General features: G+C 46.0%; 1 protein-coding gene across 10 annotated transcripts in view; it reads left to right on the forward strand.

Annotated features, from left to right (window-relative positions):
• LOC124610978 (protein held out wings) overlaps nt 1-21,009 on the forward strand; it is a 423,550-nt gene that overhangs the window by 317,049 nt on the left and 85,492 nt on the right. For all 10 annotated transcript variants that reach the window (XR_006979501.1, XM_047140203.1, XM_047140208.1 and 7 more), the window contains exon 2: nt 20,049-20,182. Coding sequence is in view for 9 of the 10 variants with exons in the window: in XM_047140203.1 (XP_046996159.1) it covers nt 20,049-20,182 (134 nt within the window). In the remaining variant the exon portion in view is untranslated. The remainder of the gene's footprint in view (nt 1-20,048; nt 20,183-21,009) is intronic.

Raw genomic sequence — 21,009 nt, forward strand, 5'->3', positions numbered from 1 at the left:
TGCGACCGTAGCGTCCACGTTTCACGTCGATACATGACTACACTCCATACAAATACTTTCAGAAACGACTTCCTGATACGTAAATCTATACTCGATGTTAACAAATTTTTCTTCTTCAGAAACGCTTTCCTTGCCATTGCCAGTTTATATTTCATATCCTATCTTCTTCGACCATCATCAGTTATTTTGCTCCCCAAATAGCAAAACTCATTTACTGCTTTAAGTGTTTCATTTGCTAATTTAATTCCCTCTGCATCACCCGACTTAATTCGACTACATTCCATTATCCTCGTTTTGCTTTTGTTGATGTTCATCTTATATCCTTGTTTCAAGACACTGTCCATTCTGTTCAACTGCTCTCCCAAGTCCTTTGCTGTCTCTGACAGAATTACAATGTCATCGGCGAACCTCAAAATTTTTATTTCTTCTTCATGGATTTTAATTCCTACTCCAAATTTTTGTTTTGTTTCCTCTACTGCTTGCTCAGTATACAGATTGAATAACATCGGGGAGAGGCTACAACCTTGTTGCAATCCATTCCCAGCCACTGCTTCCCTTTCATGCCCCTCGACTCTTGTAACTGCCATCTGGTTTTCTGTACAAATTGTAAATAGCCTTTCGCTCCCTGTATTTTACCCCTGCCACCTTCAGAATTTGAAAGAGAGTATTCCAGTCAACAATGTCAAAAGCTTTCTCTAAGTCTACATATGCTAGAAACTTAGGTTTGCCTTTCCTTAATCTATTTTCTAAGATCTCCAAACACACGGCAAAGTGTTCTGCAAGTATCGAATGAAACAACAAGTTTTTGTGTTACCAGTCACACCAGGTGTGTTTACATGTGTTAGAATGACATATGTATATGTTGTGTTATGATTTGGGGTACTTGTGGCACTGTCTCCAACTGTCACAGACTCCTTCCTCTGTCGTAGCACATCAGATGTAAACTGTCATATTTTGTAAACAAGGATGGTATCTGGAAGCCATCTTTGTTTACAAAGTATGACAGTTTACATGTGATGTGTTACGACAGAGAAAAGAATCTGTGACCGTTGTGAACAGTGCCACAAGTTATCCCAAAATCGTAACGACACACACACACACACACACACACACACACACACACACACACAGACACACACACACGTGTAAATCCACATGATGATACAGGTTTAAACCTTCTAAACGCGTTGTGGATATAAACAACCAGTCACTGGTAAGAGCAATGTTGTTGTCATTTGATATCAGTAATTGTCGTGGAAAATCCTAACCAAAAATTATCGCATTTCAAGTTCTGCAGATATTCAATTGGCAAAGGAGCGAAGGATGCAGCCTTACATCTAGTAGTCCGTTCGCAGTCCGGTTTGGAATAACGCCGTCGTCCGATAATACCACAGGGACGACGTGTGCAGGCAGAACTGGCTTTTCCACGTGGCTTTTACCTCACCTCCGTCGCGTCCACCTGCTAGGCAGCGGGTCCGGGTTCGATTGCCGACCGGGTTGGAGATTTTCTCCGCTTGTAGACTGGGTGTTGTGTTGCTATCGTCACCGAGACGCAAGTCGCGCAATGTGGCGTCGACTGAAATATGACTTTCAACCCGGCGGCCGAACTTAGTCGGATGGGGCATCCCGGCCGACAATGCCACACGATCATTTCATCTCCGTCGCGCGTTTCAGAAGTTATGGGTGTTACGTGCAGTGATTTCTATGAGGTATGTGACTCGCTCTTCTTTGTTGATAATTGTTATATCAAGTATATTGTAACAGATTGTTTGCTCGGTTATTACGCTGCGGTTCCTGCGGATTTTGAAAGCGTTGTTTCCCACAACAGTGAGAGGGTCCTAGGATAAAGGAAACTCTTCCACTAATTGATGCTGTGGTCTTGTCTTCTTTTGGATTACGTGGACGACTTCATTATACCTTTCCGAATATTGCATGGGTACCAAGGCCTTCCATCAAACCGAGCGAGGTGGCGCAGTGGTTAGCACACTGGATTCACATTCGGGAGGACGACGGTTCAATCCCGCATCCGGCCATCCTCATTTAGATTATCCTGTGATTTCCCTAAATCGCTCCAGCCAAATGCCGGGATGGTTCCTTTCAAAGGGCACGGCCGACTTCCTTGCCCATCCTTCCCTAATCCGATGAGACCGATGGCCTCGCTTTTTGGTCTCCTCCCCCAAAACAACCAACCTTCCATCGAGTTGGAAGGTCTCCTTCTGACGCCCTCACACTTCATGTAGCAGTAATATATTTCTTGCTCTTTCGGGATATATATTGGCGATAAAAGTCGTAACACCCAAAACTAATTAATGTAGAATAATGAAATGTCGGGAATATATTTGTCTAAGTATCATTTTTAAGTCACTAACATTGCAAGATCACAGGTTAATGTAAGAGCGAGCTAAGCCATTGCAAACTAAAATGCTATTAGATTAATAACCGGTGTAAAAGCCAGTATGTTGACTGCAAGGATGCAAACGCGCATGCATTGTGTTGTACAAGTGGCGGATATCAGTTTATGAGATGGAGTTCCATGAGTGTTGCACTTGGCCGCTCAATCCAGGTAAGGTTAATGCTGTTTGCGGATGATGTTGAAGTCTGCTCGATTGGAGGCGAATCTGGTAATCGAGCAGGCCAGGGCAGCATGTCGACACTTTGCACAGCATCTTGGATTACAACAGTGCTAAACGGGCGAGCGATATCCTTTTGGAAAAGATCCCTGGAATGCTGTTTATGAATGGCAGCACAACTAGTCTAGTCAATAGATTGACGTACAAATTTGCAGCCAGATTGTGTGGGATAACCATAAGAGTGCTCCTGCTGTCATGTGAAATCTCACCTCAGATGTTATCTCTAGGTGTGTGTGTGTGTGTGTGTGTGTGTGTGTGTGTGTGTGTGTGTGTGTGTGTGTGTGTGTGTAGCGCGCAGACACGTTGGTTTCGGGCCCTCAACTGGCCGCCTCCTAACGAACAAAATGGTTCAAATGGCTCTCAGCGCTATGGGACTAAACTTCGGAGGTCATCAGTCCCCTAGAACTTAGAACTACTTAAACCTAACTAACCTAAGGACATCACACACATCCATGCCCGAGGCCGGATTCGAACCTGCGACCGTAGCGGTCGCGCGGTTCCAGACTGTAGCGCCTAGAACCGCTCGGCCACCCCGGCCGGCCCTAACGAGCAGTGGGCAATCTCTGGCACCGAGGCCGAACCATCTGTCGTGAGAAACACAACAACCTACACCCTACCGTACAATGAGCTCTCGCTTAATACCGCTGAATTCGCAAATGGTGATGGTGTGGGGTCAGTGGAATGCACATTACAGGGCGTCCGGCTCGGAGCTGTCCTTGAAGTAACCGACTTGTAACAATTTGTTGTCACTGTGGTGCAATCTGTTACCAAAATTGCTGCTGAAGAAGCTGTACGATGCGCTGGAAGCATACACCAAACACGATGGTCTTCCCTGTTGTCCTTGAAGAAAATGACTTATTGAATCATAACCAACACGGATTCAGAAAATATCGTTCTTGTGCAACACAGCTAGCTCTTAATTCCCATGAAGTAATGAGTGCTGTCGACAAGGGATCTCAGATAGATTCCATATTCCTAGATTTCCAGAAGGCGTTTGATGCCGTTCCTCACAAGCGACTATTAATCAAATTGCGTGCAAATGGAGTATCGTCTCAGTTGTGTGACTGGATTCGTGACTCCCACTCAGAGAGGCCACAGTTCGTAGTGACAGACGGTAAATCATCGAGTAGAACAGAAGTGATATCTGGCGTTCCGCAAGGTAAGTGTCATAGGCCCTCTGCTGCTCTTGATTTACATAAGTGATCTAGGTGATAATCTGAGCAGCCCCCTTAGATTGTTTGCAGATGACGCTGTAGTTTACCGTCTAGTAAAATTATCAGACGATCAATTCCAATTACAAAATGATCTAGAGACAATTTATGCATGGTGCGGAAAGTGTCAATTGGCACTAAACGGAGAAAAGTGGGAGGTCATCCACATGGGTACTAAAACAAATTCGATAAATTTTGGGTATACGATAAATCGCACAAATCTAGGGGCTGTCAATTCGACTAAATACCAAGGAATTACAATTACGAGCAACTTAAATTAGAAAGACCACGTAGATAGTATTGTGGGGAAGGCGAAACAAAGACTGCGCTTTGTTGGCAGAGCACTTAGAAGATGCGACAAGCCCGCTAAAGAGACAGCCTACATTACACTTGTCCGTCCTCTGCTGGAATATTGCTGATCGGTGTGGGATCCTTACCAGGTAGGATTGACGGAGGACATCAAAAAAGTGCAAATAAGGGCATTCCCTTTCGTGTTATCGCGCAATAGGAGTGAGAGTATCACTGATATGATACGCGAGTTGGGGTAGCAGTCACTGAAACAGAGGCGGTTTTCTTTGCGGCGAGATCTATTTACGAAATTTCAATTACCAACTTTCTCTTCCGAATGCGAAAATATTTCGTTGACACCCACCTACGTAGGGAGAAATGATAATCATAATAAAATAAGAGAAATCAGAGCTCGAACAGAAAGATTTAGGTGTTCCTTTTGTCCCACGCGCCATTCGAGAGTAGAATGGTAAAGAATCAGTATGAAAATGGTTCGATGAACCCTCTGCCAGGAACTTAAGTGTGAATTGCGGAGTAACCATGTAGATGTAGTGCCATGTGGCAATCCGGAGCCCGGTCTTCTTGCGACTGTACATTCTCGCGACCACCGCTGCCTGCAATCATCTCCAGTGAGTACAGTCCTCCCAAGTCCTTCAGCAATATCACAGAAGGGACATCTAGCTTCTCGTCGCCACATGACCTCGTTCAAAATCATTGAGGTGTTGATAGTGGCGCCTTTGTCGCCTTAATGGTGTTTATGACTAACATCAGCCCACCAAGTCCAATCTCAAAGGTAACTAACGCCAACAACCGTTACAGCATGTATTTATAGAAAACTTGATTTGCATCCTCACAGTGGTGCTTCCCACGCCATTCCTATGCGACTGGAACGAAATTTGAATAGACATCTTTCAGATGTAGAAACACGCCCACCAACTTACTTTTATGTCGCACAACTCCTTTTTGGTGTTATTGCGTCAGTATACGTCCAGCAGTTCCTCGTCGCAGTGACTTGATCTTCTGTCGCTGTTAGAAATCCCGCACTTCCTGCGTTCAAACATGCGTGAGTCAGCCAATTGCTCGATTCCTGTAAATCGTCATCATGCTGGACAAAATCGTTTCCATGTTCCTCTGGCAATTCTAATCTAGCCAGTTATCGTGAGTCTAACTTCGGCCAGTGACAATGCCACATTCCAGCTCGACACATTGGCTTTATGCGCGCATGAATGTAGGCGTGGAACTTGTATCCGCATAACGAATACTTTTATCAGCTACGAGCCGCAGATAGGATCTTCTTCGAAAGTAATTGGGGTCACGAACTGTTAACAACACGCATTCATTGTAAATAACTTTGCTATTCTGTATCCTGGTTCCTGGCTCTGAGCACTATGGGACTTAACATCTATGGTCATCAGTCCCCTAGAACTTAGAACTACTTAAACCTAACTAACCTAAGGACATCACACAACACCCAGCCATCACGAGGCAGAGAAAATCCCTGACCCCGCCGGGAATCGAACCCGGGAACCCGGGCGTGGGAAGCGAGAACGCTACCGCACGACCACGAGATGCGGGCGCTATTCTGTATCTCCAGTTTCAAATGCTACAACTTCCTGACATGAGAAATTATACGGATATGAATGACACAAAGTAAGCGACATGGTAAGCATTTTAAATGCTTGATACATTGAAGAAACTGACAGTGTATATATATAATCTCAAGTCCTTCTGCAATATCAGAGCCGGCCGCTGTGGCCGAGTGATTCTAGGCGCTTCAGTCCGGAACTGAACTGCTGCTACGGTCGCAGGTTCGAATCCTGCCTCGGACAAGGATGTGTGTGATGTCCTTAGGTTGGTTAGGTTTACGTAGTTCTAAGTCTAGGGGACTGATGACCTCAAATGTTAAGTCCCATAGTGCTTAGAGCCATTTGAACCATTTGAAATATCATACAAGGAACATCCAGCTTCTCGTAACCACGCGGCGTCGTTCAAACTCAGTGAGGTGTTGATAGTGGCGTCTTTGTCGCCTTAATGGCATTTATGACTAACATCTGCTCACCACGTCCAATCTCAAAGGTAACTACAGCTCACGACCATTACGAAGTATATATATTATCAATCCACATCTCGACTCTTTCAGCGTTTTGTAACAAAGCTCCACAGAAACCTGGTGCAGAGAAAAGTGTGGAGGTATCGCTGTAGCTGATCTTCGCCACGTAGCAGCCGTCGGTCTGCCACGCCACTGTGGGACGGACGCTACCAAGTGACACACACTTGGGGTAAAACTGTTTGCGGAGCGCTTTTAGACGTGACGGAACTCCAAGTAAGGCGCGCAACACCAACTCAGTCTCCCGGAATAGGCGCGCGGCCCTTACTGCTCGTGATTCAGACTGCAGCCTCACCTGCCTCTGACGGATACTGGAATAGCTAGCGCTCTAATGCGTGCATTTATACCAGTGACAGTGCGCTGTACAGCAGTGCACCACCCCAAACAACAGGCTCACGTTTTCCGACACGCTTCGCTTTCAGACTCTTTCACCACCACCACATTATCACAAGGACGATTTGCAGAGACACTAGTAGTAGTAGTAGTAGTAGTAGTAGTACAGGGTGGCACAGATAAAAATACCTATGGGAGTAAAAAGGAAATGTAGTGAAATTACAGAAACGAAGCGCTGAAATCGACTTACCATTTATTCACAGTAATAAATACATTTATTGAAGATGTTGAAAGTGATCCCATGCAAAATCAATACACAGCTGGGCACGTCTAAGCATATTCAGATACATCCGGCGTAAAGTTCGGATATCGGTGGCGGCAACTTCACGGCTAATGTTGTACTTAGAAAGATAGATCCCTTATCATTTAGCTACAAAATAGGTCAGCAGCTGGAAGCAGTTAATTCCGTATATTGTCTGGGAGTACGCATTAGGAGTGATTTAGAATGGAATGATCGTATAAAGTTGATCGTTGGTAAAGCAGATGCCAGACTGAGATTCATTGGAACAATCCTAAGGCAGTGCAATCCGAAAACAAAGGAAGTAGGTTACAGTACGCTTGTTCGCCCACTGCTTGAATACTGCTCAGCAGTGTGGGATCCGTACCAGAAAGCGTAGATAGAAGAGATAGAGAAGATCCAACGGAGAGCAGCGCGCTTCGTTACAGGATCATTTAGTAATCGCGAAAGCGTTACGGAGATGATAGATAAACTGCAGTGGAAGACTCTGCAGGAGAGACGCTCAGTAGCTCGGTACGGGCTTTTGTTGAAGTTTCGAGAATATACCTTCACCGAAGAGTCAAGCAGTATATTGCTCCCTCCTACGTATATCTCGCGAAGAGACCATGAGGATAAAATCAGAGAGATTAGAGCCCACACAGTGATTCTAGGTATTGTAAAAGCAATAAGCAAACAGCCAGAATTCATTTTGCTCATGGAGCGGTGCAGAGGCACGCCATTTTGTACGTGGTATCACATTAACAATACGGATGATTTTAGTAGTTCCTTGTCAAACGAACCGCAGTGTGCAAACTTCGCTCCAAAGCAACAGGTAGTCGTATTCAAGTACACGTATCATGACAGTATGCTGCGCTCGGGGCGAGCGGGTAGCGCCACGGCAGTGCACTGTGGATACGGCGGCCCGTAAGTCATTTTACTCCAGCTGCGTGCAGATGACGAGGACGCTAAGCTCCTGACATTTTCCGGTGGAGCGGCGAATGGCCGTACGAGCTACCACTAGAGATCCCGTAAGAAACGCCAAGTCGCCCTGCTTTTTGGCAACATGTGGCATTTTCCTTACATACTTCAGCGTAACCGGAGCCAGTTAACAACGGGCAATCCTTCTTTCCACGAACAATACGAGACTGGAATAGAAGGGAGAACCGATAGAGGTACTCAAGGTACCCTCCGCCACACACCGTCAGGTAGCTTGCGGAGTATGGATGTAGATGTAGATGTACTTCAGTTCCTGTATTGTGCGTGGATTTGTTTCATAACCCTTACTCTTAAAGTGTCCCCGCAGGGAAAAATCACATCTTGTTAGATCCGTCTAAAGTGGTGACCATAAATGTTAGCTGTCAGTACGTTGCTCATTAAAGACATCATGGACTCGTTCTAGGAATACCTCAGACGCAGGTTGCCCCATCTTGCTGTAAGAAGCGGTATTGTCTTTCATATCCAGTGAGTTGCTCACAGAATGTATAAAAAATTTCCATATATGCAACCCTGCTGGCGGTGATATTAAAAAATATCGGTCCAGCTATGCGCGTTCCTGTTACGCCGCATCGAACGCCGATTTTTTTCGTAATGGAGTGCTTGCTGAAACACAGTGTTAGGATTGTCCGTTGCCCACTACCTCGTGTTTTGTGAATTCACATGACCGGAAAGATGAAACCATGCTTCATCACTCAAGATGTAATGGAAAGGGTCTAACAAACCATCGTTGATGTTATTCAAAAACTACCTGCATAAGTCTACAAATTTCTGTCATCCTCTCGTAACTGCTGCGCAACCGTCACACGATATGACTTCATATTAAGACTATTCAGTATCCGCTGGCAATTCCTCCTTGTTACATACGCCTGTGATAGTGAATATATTGGACTGTGTAAAAAATAAGACTTTGTACAGGCATTGATGACCGCGCAGTTCAGCGCACTACAAACCAAAAATCAAACTATTGAATTGATGGTCATTAAACCAGCGACATTCGTTCTTGCACGGGCAAGAGTATCCTAATCTGTAGTGACTTCCTTAGTAGCCTGCAGGTTATAGACCTGTGCTATTCTTATTCACTGCTTACGGCGATCCAGGATCTGGTCTCTGACCTCTATCAAGCCGGACAGGCTGTCGTTTTCGTTTGGATCCCCAGTTGTGTTGGGATTTCGGGAAATAACGAGCTGACCAGTTGGTCAAGCTGCCAACAGGGTGCCGATTCTACAAATGGGCCCCCCAGAACCGGACCTTCGTTCGTTTATAAGCCATACATTACTTTTAAGCCTCGAACTCGGAATGGTCTGCCCTGATCTCTCCAAACAAACTGAGGACAATTAAGGAGACCACGACCGCGTGGCAGTCTTCCCCGCGTGCTTCGCGCAGGAAATCCACCATCCTCTGTAGACTACCCATTGGCCACACTTGGGTAACCCATGACCACATTCTCCGACATTAGGATCCTCGTCACTGCCGATGCAGAGCCCACTGGACGGTGATCCACTTACTCATGGACTGCCCTAATTGGGCTGCTTTGAGGCGGCACCTTAATCTTCTTGACATGCTCTTTCTGGTGCTGGCAGACGACGCCAAATCGGCTGATCTGGGGTCACGTTTTATCCGCGAAGATGATTTCTATTCATCCATGTAAGGTAGGGCTTTCCGGCCTAGTCGACCGCCTGAGGGTTTGATGGAGAACCTCTCTCCTCCTCCGTCCCCCGCCCCTCCCGCCAGAGGTCACTTATCGCCCTTTGCTCGGTGGTCCAGCCTGGGCTTTACTCTTTCCACCTTTTTATTCTCTTTATGGTATCTCGTTTCTTAGTTTTAGTGCCTTGTCTTTACTGATCTTTAACGACTCGTCTGTGCTGTCTTTTTTCTGGTCCTTTGTCTCTCTCTCTCTCTGTGTGTGTGTGTGTGTGTGTGTGTGTGTGTGTGTGTGTGTGTGTGTGTTACACTAAGCTTTCCAGGATTTGCTTTTCTCTTCCTTCCTTTTGGCGCCCGTTCCTGGTTTTCCACTTACCGGATGAAGGGACTGATGGCCGTACAGGTTAGTCCCTTTGGTTGTGTGTTGTGTGATGTCCTTAGGTTAGTTAGGTTTAAGTAGTTCTAAGTTCTAGGGGACTGATGACCATAGATGTTAAGTCCCATAGTACTCAGAGCCATTGGAACCATTTGAACCCTTTCGTTGTAAACCAATCAGCCACCCATTCCGTTACCAGCTCCATTTACATAGCATAGAGGGGAGCCTCTAAAATCGTTCTATCTCCCTTGCTACCTTGCTAGTGGACAGTTAAGTGGAAAATTGTAGAAACCAAAACCTTTCAACGTGAGTGGCTATTACCACACATGGGTCTTTTATATATGTCTCTTTCTAAAAATCTCACTCTGTCATTACCTTGAAGACGTGGTGTGGTATCTGAGTTGGCATCAGTTTTAGCGGCCCTTTCAGAATTCAAAATTGTTAAGGTTTTCGTGCCCACTTTTTGACAAACTGTCTATTGTCTTGCGTGTCGGGTTCTTCGGCCGACGCACATCTGATGATTTTACTGACGTTTCGCCAGCGTGAATGGCTGGCATTGTCAAAGCGTCGCCCTCCATTCATCACCGGCAATGGAGGGTGAACCTTTGACAATGCCAGCCACTCGTTCTGGCGAAACGTCAGTAAAATTATCAGATGAACGTCGGACGAACAACCCGAGACAGAAGCCAATAGGCAGTTTGTCTTTTGGAATTCATTGAACGTGTAACGTACCTTGGAAGGACGTTCGATCGTTCTTTGGACTCGGTTTTTCTTCCTATTAACTCAGGTGCAATTTTACGTGAGAAACGACTGTTTTAGAAAGCCTTTTCCGGAAAGGTGGGGAACAACTGCCGCGACGTAAAATTCAAATACAGGGTGAGTCAAAAGTCCTTGGACACCTTCATAAGTTGGAAGATTAAAGGGAAAATTGAAATGTGATGATGGGAACATAGGTTTGATGTGGGCCCGCAACTTTTGGAGTGAATGCCATTCGTGGCCGCCATCTTAAAATCCGCCATTTTTGATTCAAGTCATTTTTTTTTATTTTATGGGAGGGGGTGTACGACACATCAAATGACACTCGCTTGAGCTCTCGAATTTAGTGGTGTAATTTGTTTTTGTCTGTCTTGTACAGTTTAGAGGTTATTAATGTTAAAAGTTGGGAAATTACCTTCATACCGACTGCTACAACACAAGTTTTACGTGTTGTCCATCCCGGGATAAAGGTAACTTTGAACATTAATAACTTCTAAACTGTACAAGATAGACAAAAACAAATTACACCACTAAATTCCAGAGCCCAAGCGAGTGTTATTTGATGTGTCGTATACCCCCATTCCCATTAAAAAAAAAAAAAAAAAAAAAAAAAATACTTGAATCAAGATGGCGGCCACGAATGGCATTCGCTCAAAAAGTTGCGGCCCCACATCAAACCTATGTTCCCATCATCAAATTTCAATTTTCCCTTTAATCGTCCAACTTATGAAGGTGTCCAAGGACTTTTGACTCGCCATGTATTTCGTTTATACGGCGGGAACAACATGGCCACCTCGTATCCGTCTGTTGGCTCCTCTTCCCCCTTCCCCCTCGTTGCTCCTCCCGCAGTGGTTCATCAGTCATATTCACAAATACCTGCTGCTCCTTTTCGCGCCACTATTCAACATGGAAATTTATCGCCTGCTGGAATTGACGTGCCTCCTGAGTAATGGCAGCCATTGAGCGCGACATGGCAAAGCGCGTGGGCGGAGCGCCATGCGCATGTCGCGATTAACGAGGTCGTTGACAGACGGAGCAAGAGCAGCCACTTTGAATTGCAGATCGGGTCAGCGTCATATATATCACTAAGCTTCCTGTAGGACAACTCACGCCTTGCCCGTTGTTAACTGGCTCCTGTTACGCTGAAGTATGTAAGGAAAATGCCACATGTCGCCAAAAAGCAGGGCGACTTGGCGTTTCTTACGGGATCTCTAGTGGTAGCTCGTACGGCCATTCGCCGCTCCACCGGAAAATGTCAGGAGCTTAGCGTCCTCGTCATCTGCACGCAGCTGGAGTAAAATGACTTACGGGCCGCCGTATCCACAGTGCACTGCCGTGGCGCTACCCGCTCGCCCCGAGCGCAGCATACTGTCATGATACGTGTGCTTGAATACGACTACCTGTTGCTTTGGAGCGAAGTTTGCATACTGCGGTTCGTTTGACAAGGAACTACTAAAACCATCCGTATTGTTAATGTGATACCATGTACAAAATGGCGTGCCTCTGCACCGCTCCATGAGCAAAATGAATTCTGGCTGTTTGCTTATTGCTTTTACAATCCCTAGGATCACTGGCATGGCACGCTAGTTCAAATACACACAGTGGATCTGTTCAATCCCTATCCAGGATTCTGCCCTCGTGCGTTACACACTTCATACAATTACGATGCTATTTTCTACATCTACATCTACATCTACATTGATACTCCGCAAGCCACCCAACGGTGTGTGGCGGAGGGCACTTTACGTGCCACTGTCATTACCTCCCTTTCCTGTTCCAGTCGCGTATGGTTCGCGGGAAGAACGACTGTCTGAAAGCCTCCGTGCGCGATCTAATCTCTCTAATTTTACGTTCGTGATCTCCTCGGGAAGTATAAGTAGGGGGAAGCAATATATTCGATACCTCATCCAGAAACGCACCCTCTCGAAACCTGGCGAGCAAGCTACACCGCGATGCAGAGCGCCTCTCTTGCAGAGTCTGCCACTTGAGTTTGTTAAACATCTCCGTAACGCTATCACGGTTACCAAATAACCCAGTGACGAAACGCGCCGCTCTTCTTTGGATCTTCTCTATCTCCTCCGTCAACCCGACCTGGTACGGATCCCACACTGATGAGCAATACTCAAGTATAGGTCGAACGAGTGTTTTGTAAGCCACCTCCTTTGTTGATGGACTACATTTTCTAAGCACTCTCCCAATGAATCTCAACCTGGTACCCGCCTTACCAACAATTAGTTTTATATGATCATTCCACTTCAAATCGTTCCGTACGCATACTCCCAGATATTTTACAGAAGTAACTGCTACCAGTGTTTGTTCCGCTATCATATAATCATACAATAAAGGATCCTTCTTTCTATGTATTCGCAATTCTTGTGGGATGCGTACCAGGTCGGGTTGATAGAGGAGATAGAAAAGATCCAAAGAACAGCGGCGCGTTTCGTCACAGGGTTATTTGGTAAGCGTGATAGCGTTACGGAGATCTTTAGCAAACTATAGTGGCAGACTCTGCAATTTTCTACGTCGAAACTTCGTGTCAGATTAAAACTATGCGCCGGATCAGGCTTCTAACCCGAGGGCTCTGCATTTCACGGGCAAGTTAATTGTTGGTAAGGCGGACGCCAGGTTGAGATTCATTAGGAGAGTCCTTAGAGAATGTAGTCCATCAACAAAGGACGTGGCTAACAAAACAATAGTTCGACCTATACTTGAGTACTGCTCATCAGTGTGGGATGCGTACCAGGTCGGGTTGATAGAGGAGATAGAAAAGATCCAAAGAACAGCGGCGCGTTTCGTCACAGGGTTACTTGGTAAGCGTGATAGCGTTACGGAGATCTTTAGCAAACTATAGTGGCAGACTCTGCAAGAGAGGCGCTCTGCATCGCGGTGTAGCTTGCAGTCTAGGTTTCGGGAGGGTGCGTTTCTGGATGAGGTGTCGAATATATTGTTTCCCGCTGCTTATACCTCCCGAGGAGATCATGAATGTAAAATTAGAGAGATTCGAGCGCGCACGGAGGCTTTCCGGCAGTCGTTCTTCCCGCGAACCATACGCGACTGCAACAGAAAAGGGAGGTAATGACAGTGGCACTTGAAGTGCCCTCCGCCACACACCGTTCGGTGGCTTGCGGAATATAAATGTAGGTGTAGACGTACCACTTGAGCTACTCGTCCACGACACACGACCCATCCTCAAATCTTTACTTCCGCCAGCACCTAATATTTTACCATCCATAACGCAAAGGTCCTAGATTCGAGACCCGGTCTAGCACAGTTTTAACCTGCCAGGAAGTTTCGTATCAGCGCACATCCCACTGCATAGTGAAACATTCTAGATCTTCTACATTCGTTAACTAAGTTCGTCGTGCTGTAAGGAATTATACGGTCACCTAGAGCATCGAGCGAGGTTGCGTAGTGGTCAGCACACAGGACTCGCATTCGGGTGGCCGCCGGTTCAAACCCGCGTTCGCCCATCCCGATTTAGGTTTTCTGTGATTTCCCTAAATCGCTCCAGGTAAATGCTGGGGTTGTTCCTTTGAAAGGGAACGGCCGATTTCCTTCACCGCCCTTGACAGCAACCGAACTTGTGCTCCGTCTCTAATGGCCTCGATGTCGAGGACACGTTAAACACAGTATTCCTTCTCTTTTTTTTGACCTGGTGTGAGAATTAAATAGCTTCAGTGTATTCGTGCTTCATAGCGCGCCAGAGAACCCGATTCTATAATTACACTTCTCCTTTGCTAAGTGTACGCAGTAATGAAATTTCCTGGCGGATTCAAACTGCGTACCCGGACCTGAAATCAGATATAAATTTCTACAATGTCGCAGAATAATTTTGACGGGATCAAGTATTAACTTGTAATTGTACAAAATATTTTGAAAGGTTACATTCCAGCACAGCATTATACAGAACAGATCGTGGGAATTAGGAAAACCAACAGCCTTGTGACGCTGACGAAGGATGTATAAAAGTAGGTGGCTGGATAAATGTGAAATGAAGATCTGCTAAAAGGATGCCCATGACCATCGTTTCTGGTTTTACTACAGACGACCGTCATAAACTTTTTAGGCATTGACAAAGTGATTTGATTTATGTGACTTTACTGTACCTCGTATCCTTATTGTGGTACGGATATCCGTTGCCACGCAGTAATTTTCCACGAAGTCTAATTATGTGATTGCGCATCCTTGCATTTACTCGGTTTTGCAAAGTACGAAAATTCTATTTAATCTGTTACCTTCATCCAGCAGACGTCTGTATTGAGAATTGTGATGTTTGTGAGTGTGAAGTATCAAATAAGAAAAATTTTTATTTCATTTTTTCTCTGCTTTTGGTGTTACAGTGTATTATCACTATATCCGCATTGGTAAACCGTGTTGCAAATCAATATACTCGTAAACTATTGTACGCTCTAAGACAAAAAAAAGGTCCACCACGAATGAGCTATGCAAATTGGTCACAAACTGATAATCATTCAGGTGAAGACGGAAAATGTAAACTTTGGAGGCCGATAGATGAATGTGAGAGGCTGCAGCGCAATTTCACCGCGCAGATGGCCACAATAGTCGTGTGGCTAGGGCCTCCCGTCGGGTAGACCGTTCACTGGGTGCAAGTCTTTCGATTTGACGCCACTTCGGCGACTTGCGCGACAATTGGGATGAAATGATGGTGATTAGAACAAGACACCACCTAGTCCCTGAGCGGGGAAAAAATCTCCGACCCAGCCGGGAATCGAACCCAGGCCCTTAGGATTGACATTCTGTCGCGCTGACCACTCAGCTACTGGGGGCGGACGCAACAATAGTAAACAAGGGACATGTCGATACCAGAGGGTAAAGTCTTTGCGAATTTCATTCAGACTAATAGTTCGGCACAAAAAAGCCGATTGGAGTAACCGCCGAATCGTTCGACATTTGGATAGGAGCGATGCCACTATTCTACAATGTTGGCAGGAATGTGTGAACCATGGCCGAACACAGCGTCTAGAAGGATGTGGTCGACCTATATAGACAACAGAACTTAATGACCGGGCAATCGTCAGAGAGAGACTCAGAGTCCCGGATTCATCATTGTCATCGATCCGACGTGCAGCTGGTGCTTCAGTGACCAAAGGACCATTAATAGACGGCTTACAGAAAGGAAGCTGAGCTTACGGCGCACCTTGAGCCTACTACGTTTGACCTCTGTACACCAATTAGCCCGTTTTCAGAGTGGCGGGCACAGTCGGCCTGGAATATCATTGACTGGAGTACAATGTCTTCTGGGATGTACTCGCTTCGACAAAAGCCGCAACCACCAGCGAAGACGTATCTGGAGGCGCCCTCGACGGCTTTAGGGTGTCAACCTGACTGTGGTACATCGACGATATTTTACGCCCCGTTTTGTTCCTCTTCACGGCAAGCCATCCTGGGCTCACATTTCAGTAAGGTAATGTGCGTCCGTACATGGAGAGAAATTCTACAGCTAGTCTTCGAGCTTGGCAAACGCTACCTTGGCCAGCAAAGCCACCGGATCCCTGTCCAGCTGAGTAAGTTTGAAGCATTATGGGCATTACTGGAGAGAATTCGGCTCGATATTCCTCAGAAAGACATCCAACAAATCTGCCAATCAACGGCAGGCTGAATAACTACTTGAATAAGCACCAGGGGTGCACCAACGCGTTATTGACATGCTCCGTTGGTGAAGACCTTTCTGTTGCCCAAACCACCCAGTTTTTTTGGAATTATAATCATTTATCTGTCTGTTCATGTTTATCACATCTACCGATTTCCATCCCAGTCAGTTAATTCCTTCCTTGTCCGCCCCCGATAGCTGAATGGTCTAGCCGGCACGGTAGCTCAGCGTGTTCGGTCAGGGGGTTAGCTGCCCTCTGAAATAAAAAAAAACTGAGTCAATCGACCAACAACGAACATAAAAGGATGTCTTACGACGTCCGCCCCGAGCAGATGCAACGAACAGAAGCGAACAAAATGAGATAAAAAAAATGGTCAGCGTGACGGATTGTCAATCCTCTGGGCCCGGGTTCGATTCCCGGCTGGGTCGGGGAATTTTCTCCGCCCAGGGACTGGGTGTTGTGCTGTTGACGCCGAAGTGGCGTCAAATTGAAAGACCGACACCCGGCGAACGGTCTGCCCGACGGGGGACCCTAGCATACCATTAAATAAATTCCTTCCTTCCTGATTTCCCTTAGTGTGTTCCAATTCTTCCACTACCGTGTGCAACAATGTGGCTTAGTGGGGGTTTGGCGCGCTGCTGTCTCGGTGTACGAGCAATGTGACCGCGACTGCCCGTGCCGGGCTGTGGTAGGCTAGTCCCGTTAACAGCGCCTCCCATAGCGTACCCTGAGGTCACCGCGTCGCTGACATTTGGCGCGCCGCGCAGCAGGTCCCCGCCACGTTGGACCTGCGGGTGCGTCCTGCGCCGTGTGCTGGCTGCTGCTTTCGCCTGTTGCCCATTCCTGTTCTCTGCCCCTCCACTCCAGGTGGCTGGCACGCTGCACTCTCGCGTGCTGCTGCATCTGCGCTTGCTTTTGGTCACAGCTGGCCACACACAGCTGATTTTATGCCTGTATTACACTACAAAATAAGACGTTTTATATGACTTTTGACAGTGTATTGGGGTACTTTTATCATGTTCTCTATAGCACTTAGAGCGTGGTCCCAGCTTTCTATAAAGCTTTGTCAGAGAACATCGACAGTAAGACGTACTTCGTCGACGAGCCACTGACATTTCCCCGACTGATTCTGGAAACCTGCAGGCCCCACCTGCGTTAGTGGGGACACGACTTTCAGGTCGTTACCTGCGGTTCTCGGAACCGGCGATCTCGCCTCCCGGCGTATTTCTGCGACAGGCCACGTTCGCGCAGACCATGAGTTTTCCAGTCTTTCTAATGTGACACCCAGATTCAATTGCTACAAGTATGGTGAACTAATTGCTCAAACACCTCATCTAAAAACAGTTACAATTGTACCACGAAATACCTTGTTTGCGATAGTTGACTTACAAACGTTACATGTTCAAGAAAGTAAAAAATAGGGCATACACAGACATTGTTCAAAAATGTCTAAACTATATTGAATGGACCAAAAAATGACTATTAGGCTACAAAATTTGAGGTAAGCTCAGAAACGTGGAGAGGGAAAAGGGACGAGGGGGAGATGAATTGTATAATCAAACCGTTTTGGTGAGCGCCGATAAGAAGTTGTTTGTACTATATCCATCACTGTGTTACACATAACTATGTCACGTGCATTATTTTACAGACGGTTCGAGATGCTGTACATTTCTAAACAATATTCAGTGGATTAAAGAGTAATGAAAACTAAGTTACAAAATTTGAGATCGAGCACACCTTCTTCCGAGAATATCCAACCTTAAACATTCTGAGGACAGCCAACGACACAAAAGCTACACAGACTTTCTCTCGACTATATAAACGAGTTTCATAATCTGCAAATGTACTGCAATAAAAAAAATGAGTAGAACGCCGCACTGTAAAACGTACATGGGTGATAGGTGCCCCCCCCCCCCCCCCCCTCTGGCTTGTCCGGTGTGCAGTGCAGTCCTGATCTGATTCCGCGGGTTACACTTCACTCGTGCCTGAGGTTACAAATGCTAAGATATTTCCGTACCGGTAGCTAATTGACGTGGGACGATATTGGTTGATGATTACCTTAAGGGGCGACCGCTAATGTTGACCTGCGCTTGCGGTGGCCACTCAGCGAAACCTAGAAATTTGAGTGAACGCAACTGTCGTCGTTATTCGCGTTTTACCTGCAGGAGAAAAAAAAAACTCATGGGAAATATGCTGAAATGCGATACTTTGAACTGATGTGAGAGTGAATGGAGTAGTTTAGATTTCTGAAAGAGTAATATTTGCTTTGAACTGGTAATGGCGCTGACGTTCACGCCTTGCGCCAGTAGTGGTCGCAGGAGAACAGCATGTGAACGTAAACAACCCCTCCCCCCCCCCCTCCCGGACCATCACTGAGCACTATGGGACTCATCTTCTGAGGTCATCAGTCGCCTAGAACTTAGAACTACTTAAACCTAACTAACCTAAGGACATCAGACACATCCATGCCCGAGGCAGGATTCGAACCTGCGACCGTAGCGGTCGCTCGGCTCCAGACTGCAGCGCCTAGAACCGCACGGCCACTCCGGCCGGCTCATAGAGGTACTCAAAGTACCCTCCGACACGCACCGTCGGGTGGCTTGCGGAGTATGGATGTAGATGTAGAAGTGTTACTTAGGGAGTCTATTTTAAGATTTTTTAATGTAAAGTGTGTCATAAATGCTACAATACATTAAAACCGCCATTCAGTGCATGGGAGTCTGCCGCATCCAGCGCTCGAATGCAACTGATGTAATACTGTAATAGATGCCGACGGAATAGAGATTCCTTTAGTTTCGGATAGCATCGCAGAAGGTACTATCGTGAACTAAAATACCATTCTCAACAAGATGTCTCTTCGTAACATGGTTCGTTTCTGATAAACAGTGTGGCAGCACGTGCATGTCTCGCGTCTGCGTGTACCTTAAACTAAGTGAAGGATGAAGTGCTTGAAAGTGGCAAACAAACGCATTTACATGTATAGAAAAGATTTGAAAAGCAATCCCAGTCGTGCAGAAAACACTGCGTTTGGTAAGCGCGAACTTGTTGACAATTTCGACATCAGCGAAAAAAAGGGCAGCAAGTATTAAAAAAGCACAAGTTGAAACTTTAAACGCTTGTTTTTTTCTTCTTTTCTTTTCAGAAAAACATTTTCTAAGTTGGCGGGAGGTATAACTCATGAAATATAGTCGCAATTAAGTAATACCTTTTTTTAACTTGTAAGTCCGCGCTTCTTTCTACTGCAGTGTGTAGGATTTTTGCGGTACATTTTAATTTCGATTTTGGATGTACATTTTTGTAACGACATTTTGGCGAAAAAATTTGCGTTTACGTTAGGGTCGCCATTTTGTAACAAACCATTTTTTAAAAATATCCCTACGTACTACGTTAGACAATATCATCAGTTTCAAAGCAGTTTTTGAAATTTTGTATTAGGATCGAAATTGTGGCGTTCAGAGCGGCCACCGACCGCCCTCGCAGTGCGCGAAGGCTTTCTGTCGGTGTCGTGTAGTGTCCTCTGGGTGCAGGTTTGTCACTGAAACAAATCTAAAGGGTGTACAATAAAGGTCTAAAGTTAGTGTCGTAATTTTTTCGTTATTTTATTGAAAAGAAAATCGTGAATTCGTCACCCTGGCCTATCCCCATTTAATCCTGTTCCCCCTGATAACAAGTGCAGTAAGGAGTGTAGGCTTATCTGTATTACTTATTTTTAGTAGTCTTCTTGGTTTAGTCATTTCACAGCGTATAAGCCCGTTGCTGTGCTGTATAAATGGCAATCGCCAGCTTTGGACTGACCTGGTGTTGTTTTCCGCCTTTTGCAGAGATCGCCAAAGTGAGGGCCAGCCTCTTCCAGATAAATGGCATGAAGAAGGAGCCGCTGGTGCTGCCCGAGGCGGAGGGCCAGACCACCACGCTGACGGAGAAGATCTACGTGCCCGTCAAAGAGCACCCGGACGTGAGTACCGCATCCACCTGCTGCTGCTGCTGCTGCTACGGCGCGGATTGCGCTTAACACTTTGATATCTTTGACCATTCTCTTGTGAAAGCTAGGACCACACTCCACCTTTCATAAAAAGACACGACAAAAATACCGAAGTACTCCGTCAGAAATTTTGTAATTGGTCTTTTATAAAAGTTTTCAGACAAAGTTAGTTTGGAGTGTAATGTGGGCCTGAACTAAATGTTGAAGATAGTCATCTGGGTTCATTAGGCTGCTTCACAGTCCTCATCAAACTGCATGTCCAAAACTCGAGGTTCCAGTCCCTCTGCTCACCTCTGCCTCAAGAGTCTTCTGGCGCCACTATTTGCCAACTCGGCGTTCCCAGCCCTCTGGTAGGATGTTTTTAAAGAGTCTTTTGCTGTAGGTCACATCAGGGGACGTAAGAGCTTCCCAGAAGATTTTAATGACGATGACAACAGTCATGAGAACCTGAAGACCTACATACGAGGGTGAGTCAAATGAAAAACTTAAATTTGTAACAACAAATCGAAATTTCGCGCCGTTATTCTGTAAGTTGGTAAGCGTGCCACAAATTACGTGCAGAATGGCCTGTAGTTGGCAGCATAGTGCAGATGCATACATCCCGTCTTTATACAAAGATGGCCGCCCCACTTGCGACTTGCACCAGGGAAGAACAGCGGTCCGTTATTCTGTTTTTGCGTAGTGAAGGTGTGAAACCTATTGAAATTCGTCGACGAATGAAGGTTCAGTATGGTGATGCATGTTTGTCACAGCAGCAAGTCTACGAATGGAGTAGGAAGTTCGCAAATGGTGTGACTTCA

Source organism: Schistocerca americana, chromosome 1 (assembly GCF_021461395.2).
Source record: "Schistocerca americana isolate TAMUIC-IGC-003095 chromosome 1, iqSchAmer2.1, whole genome shotgun sequence".
Lineage (NCBI taxonomy): Eukaryota > Metazoa > Arthropoda > Insecta > Orthoptera > Acrididae > Schistocerca > Schistocerca americana.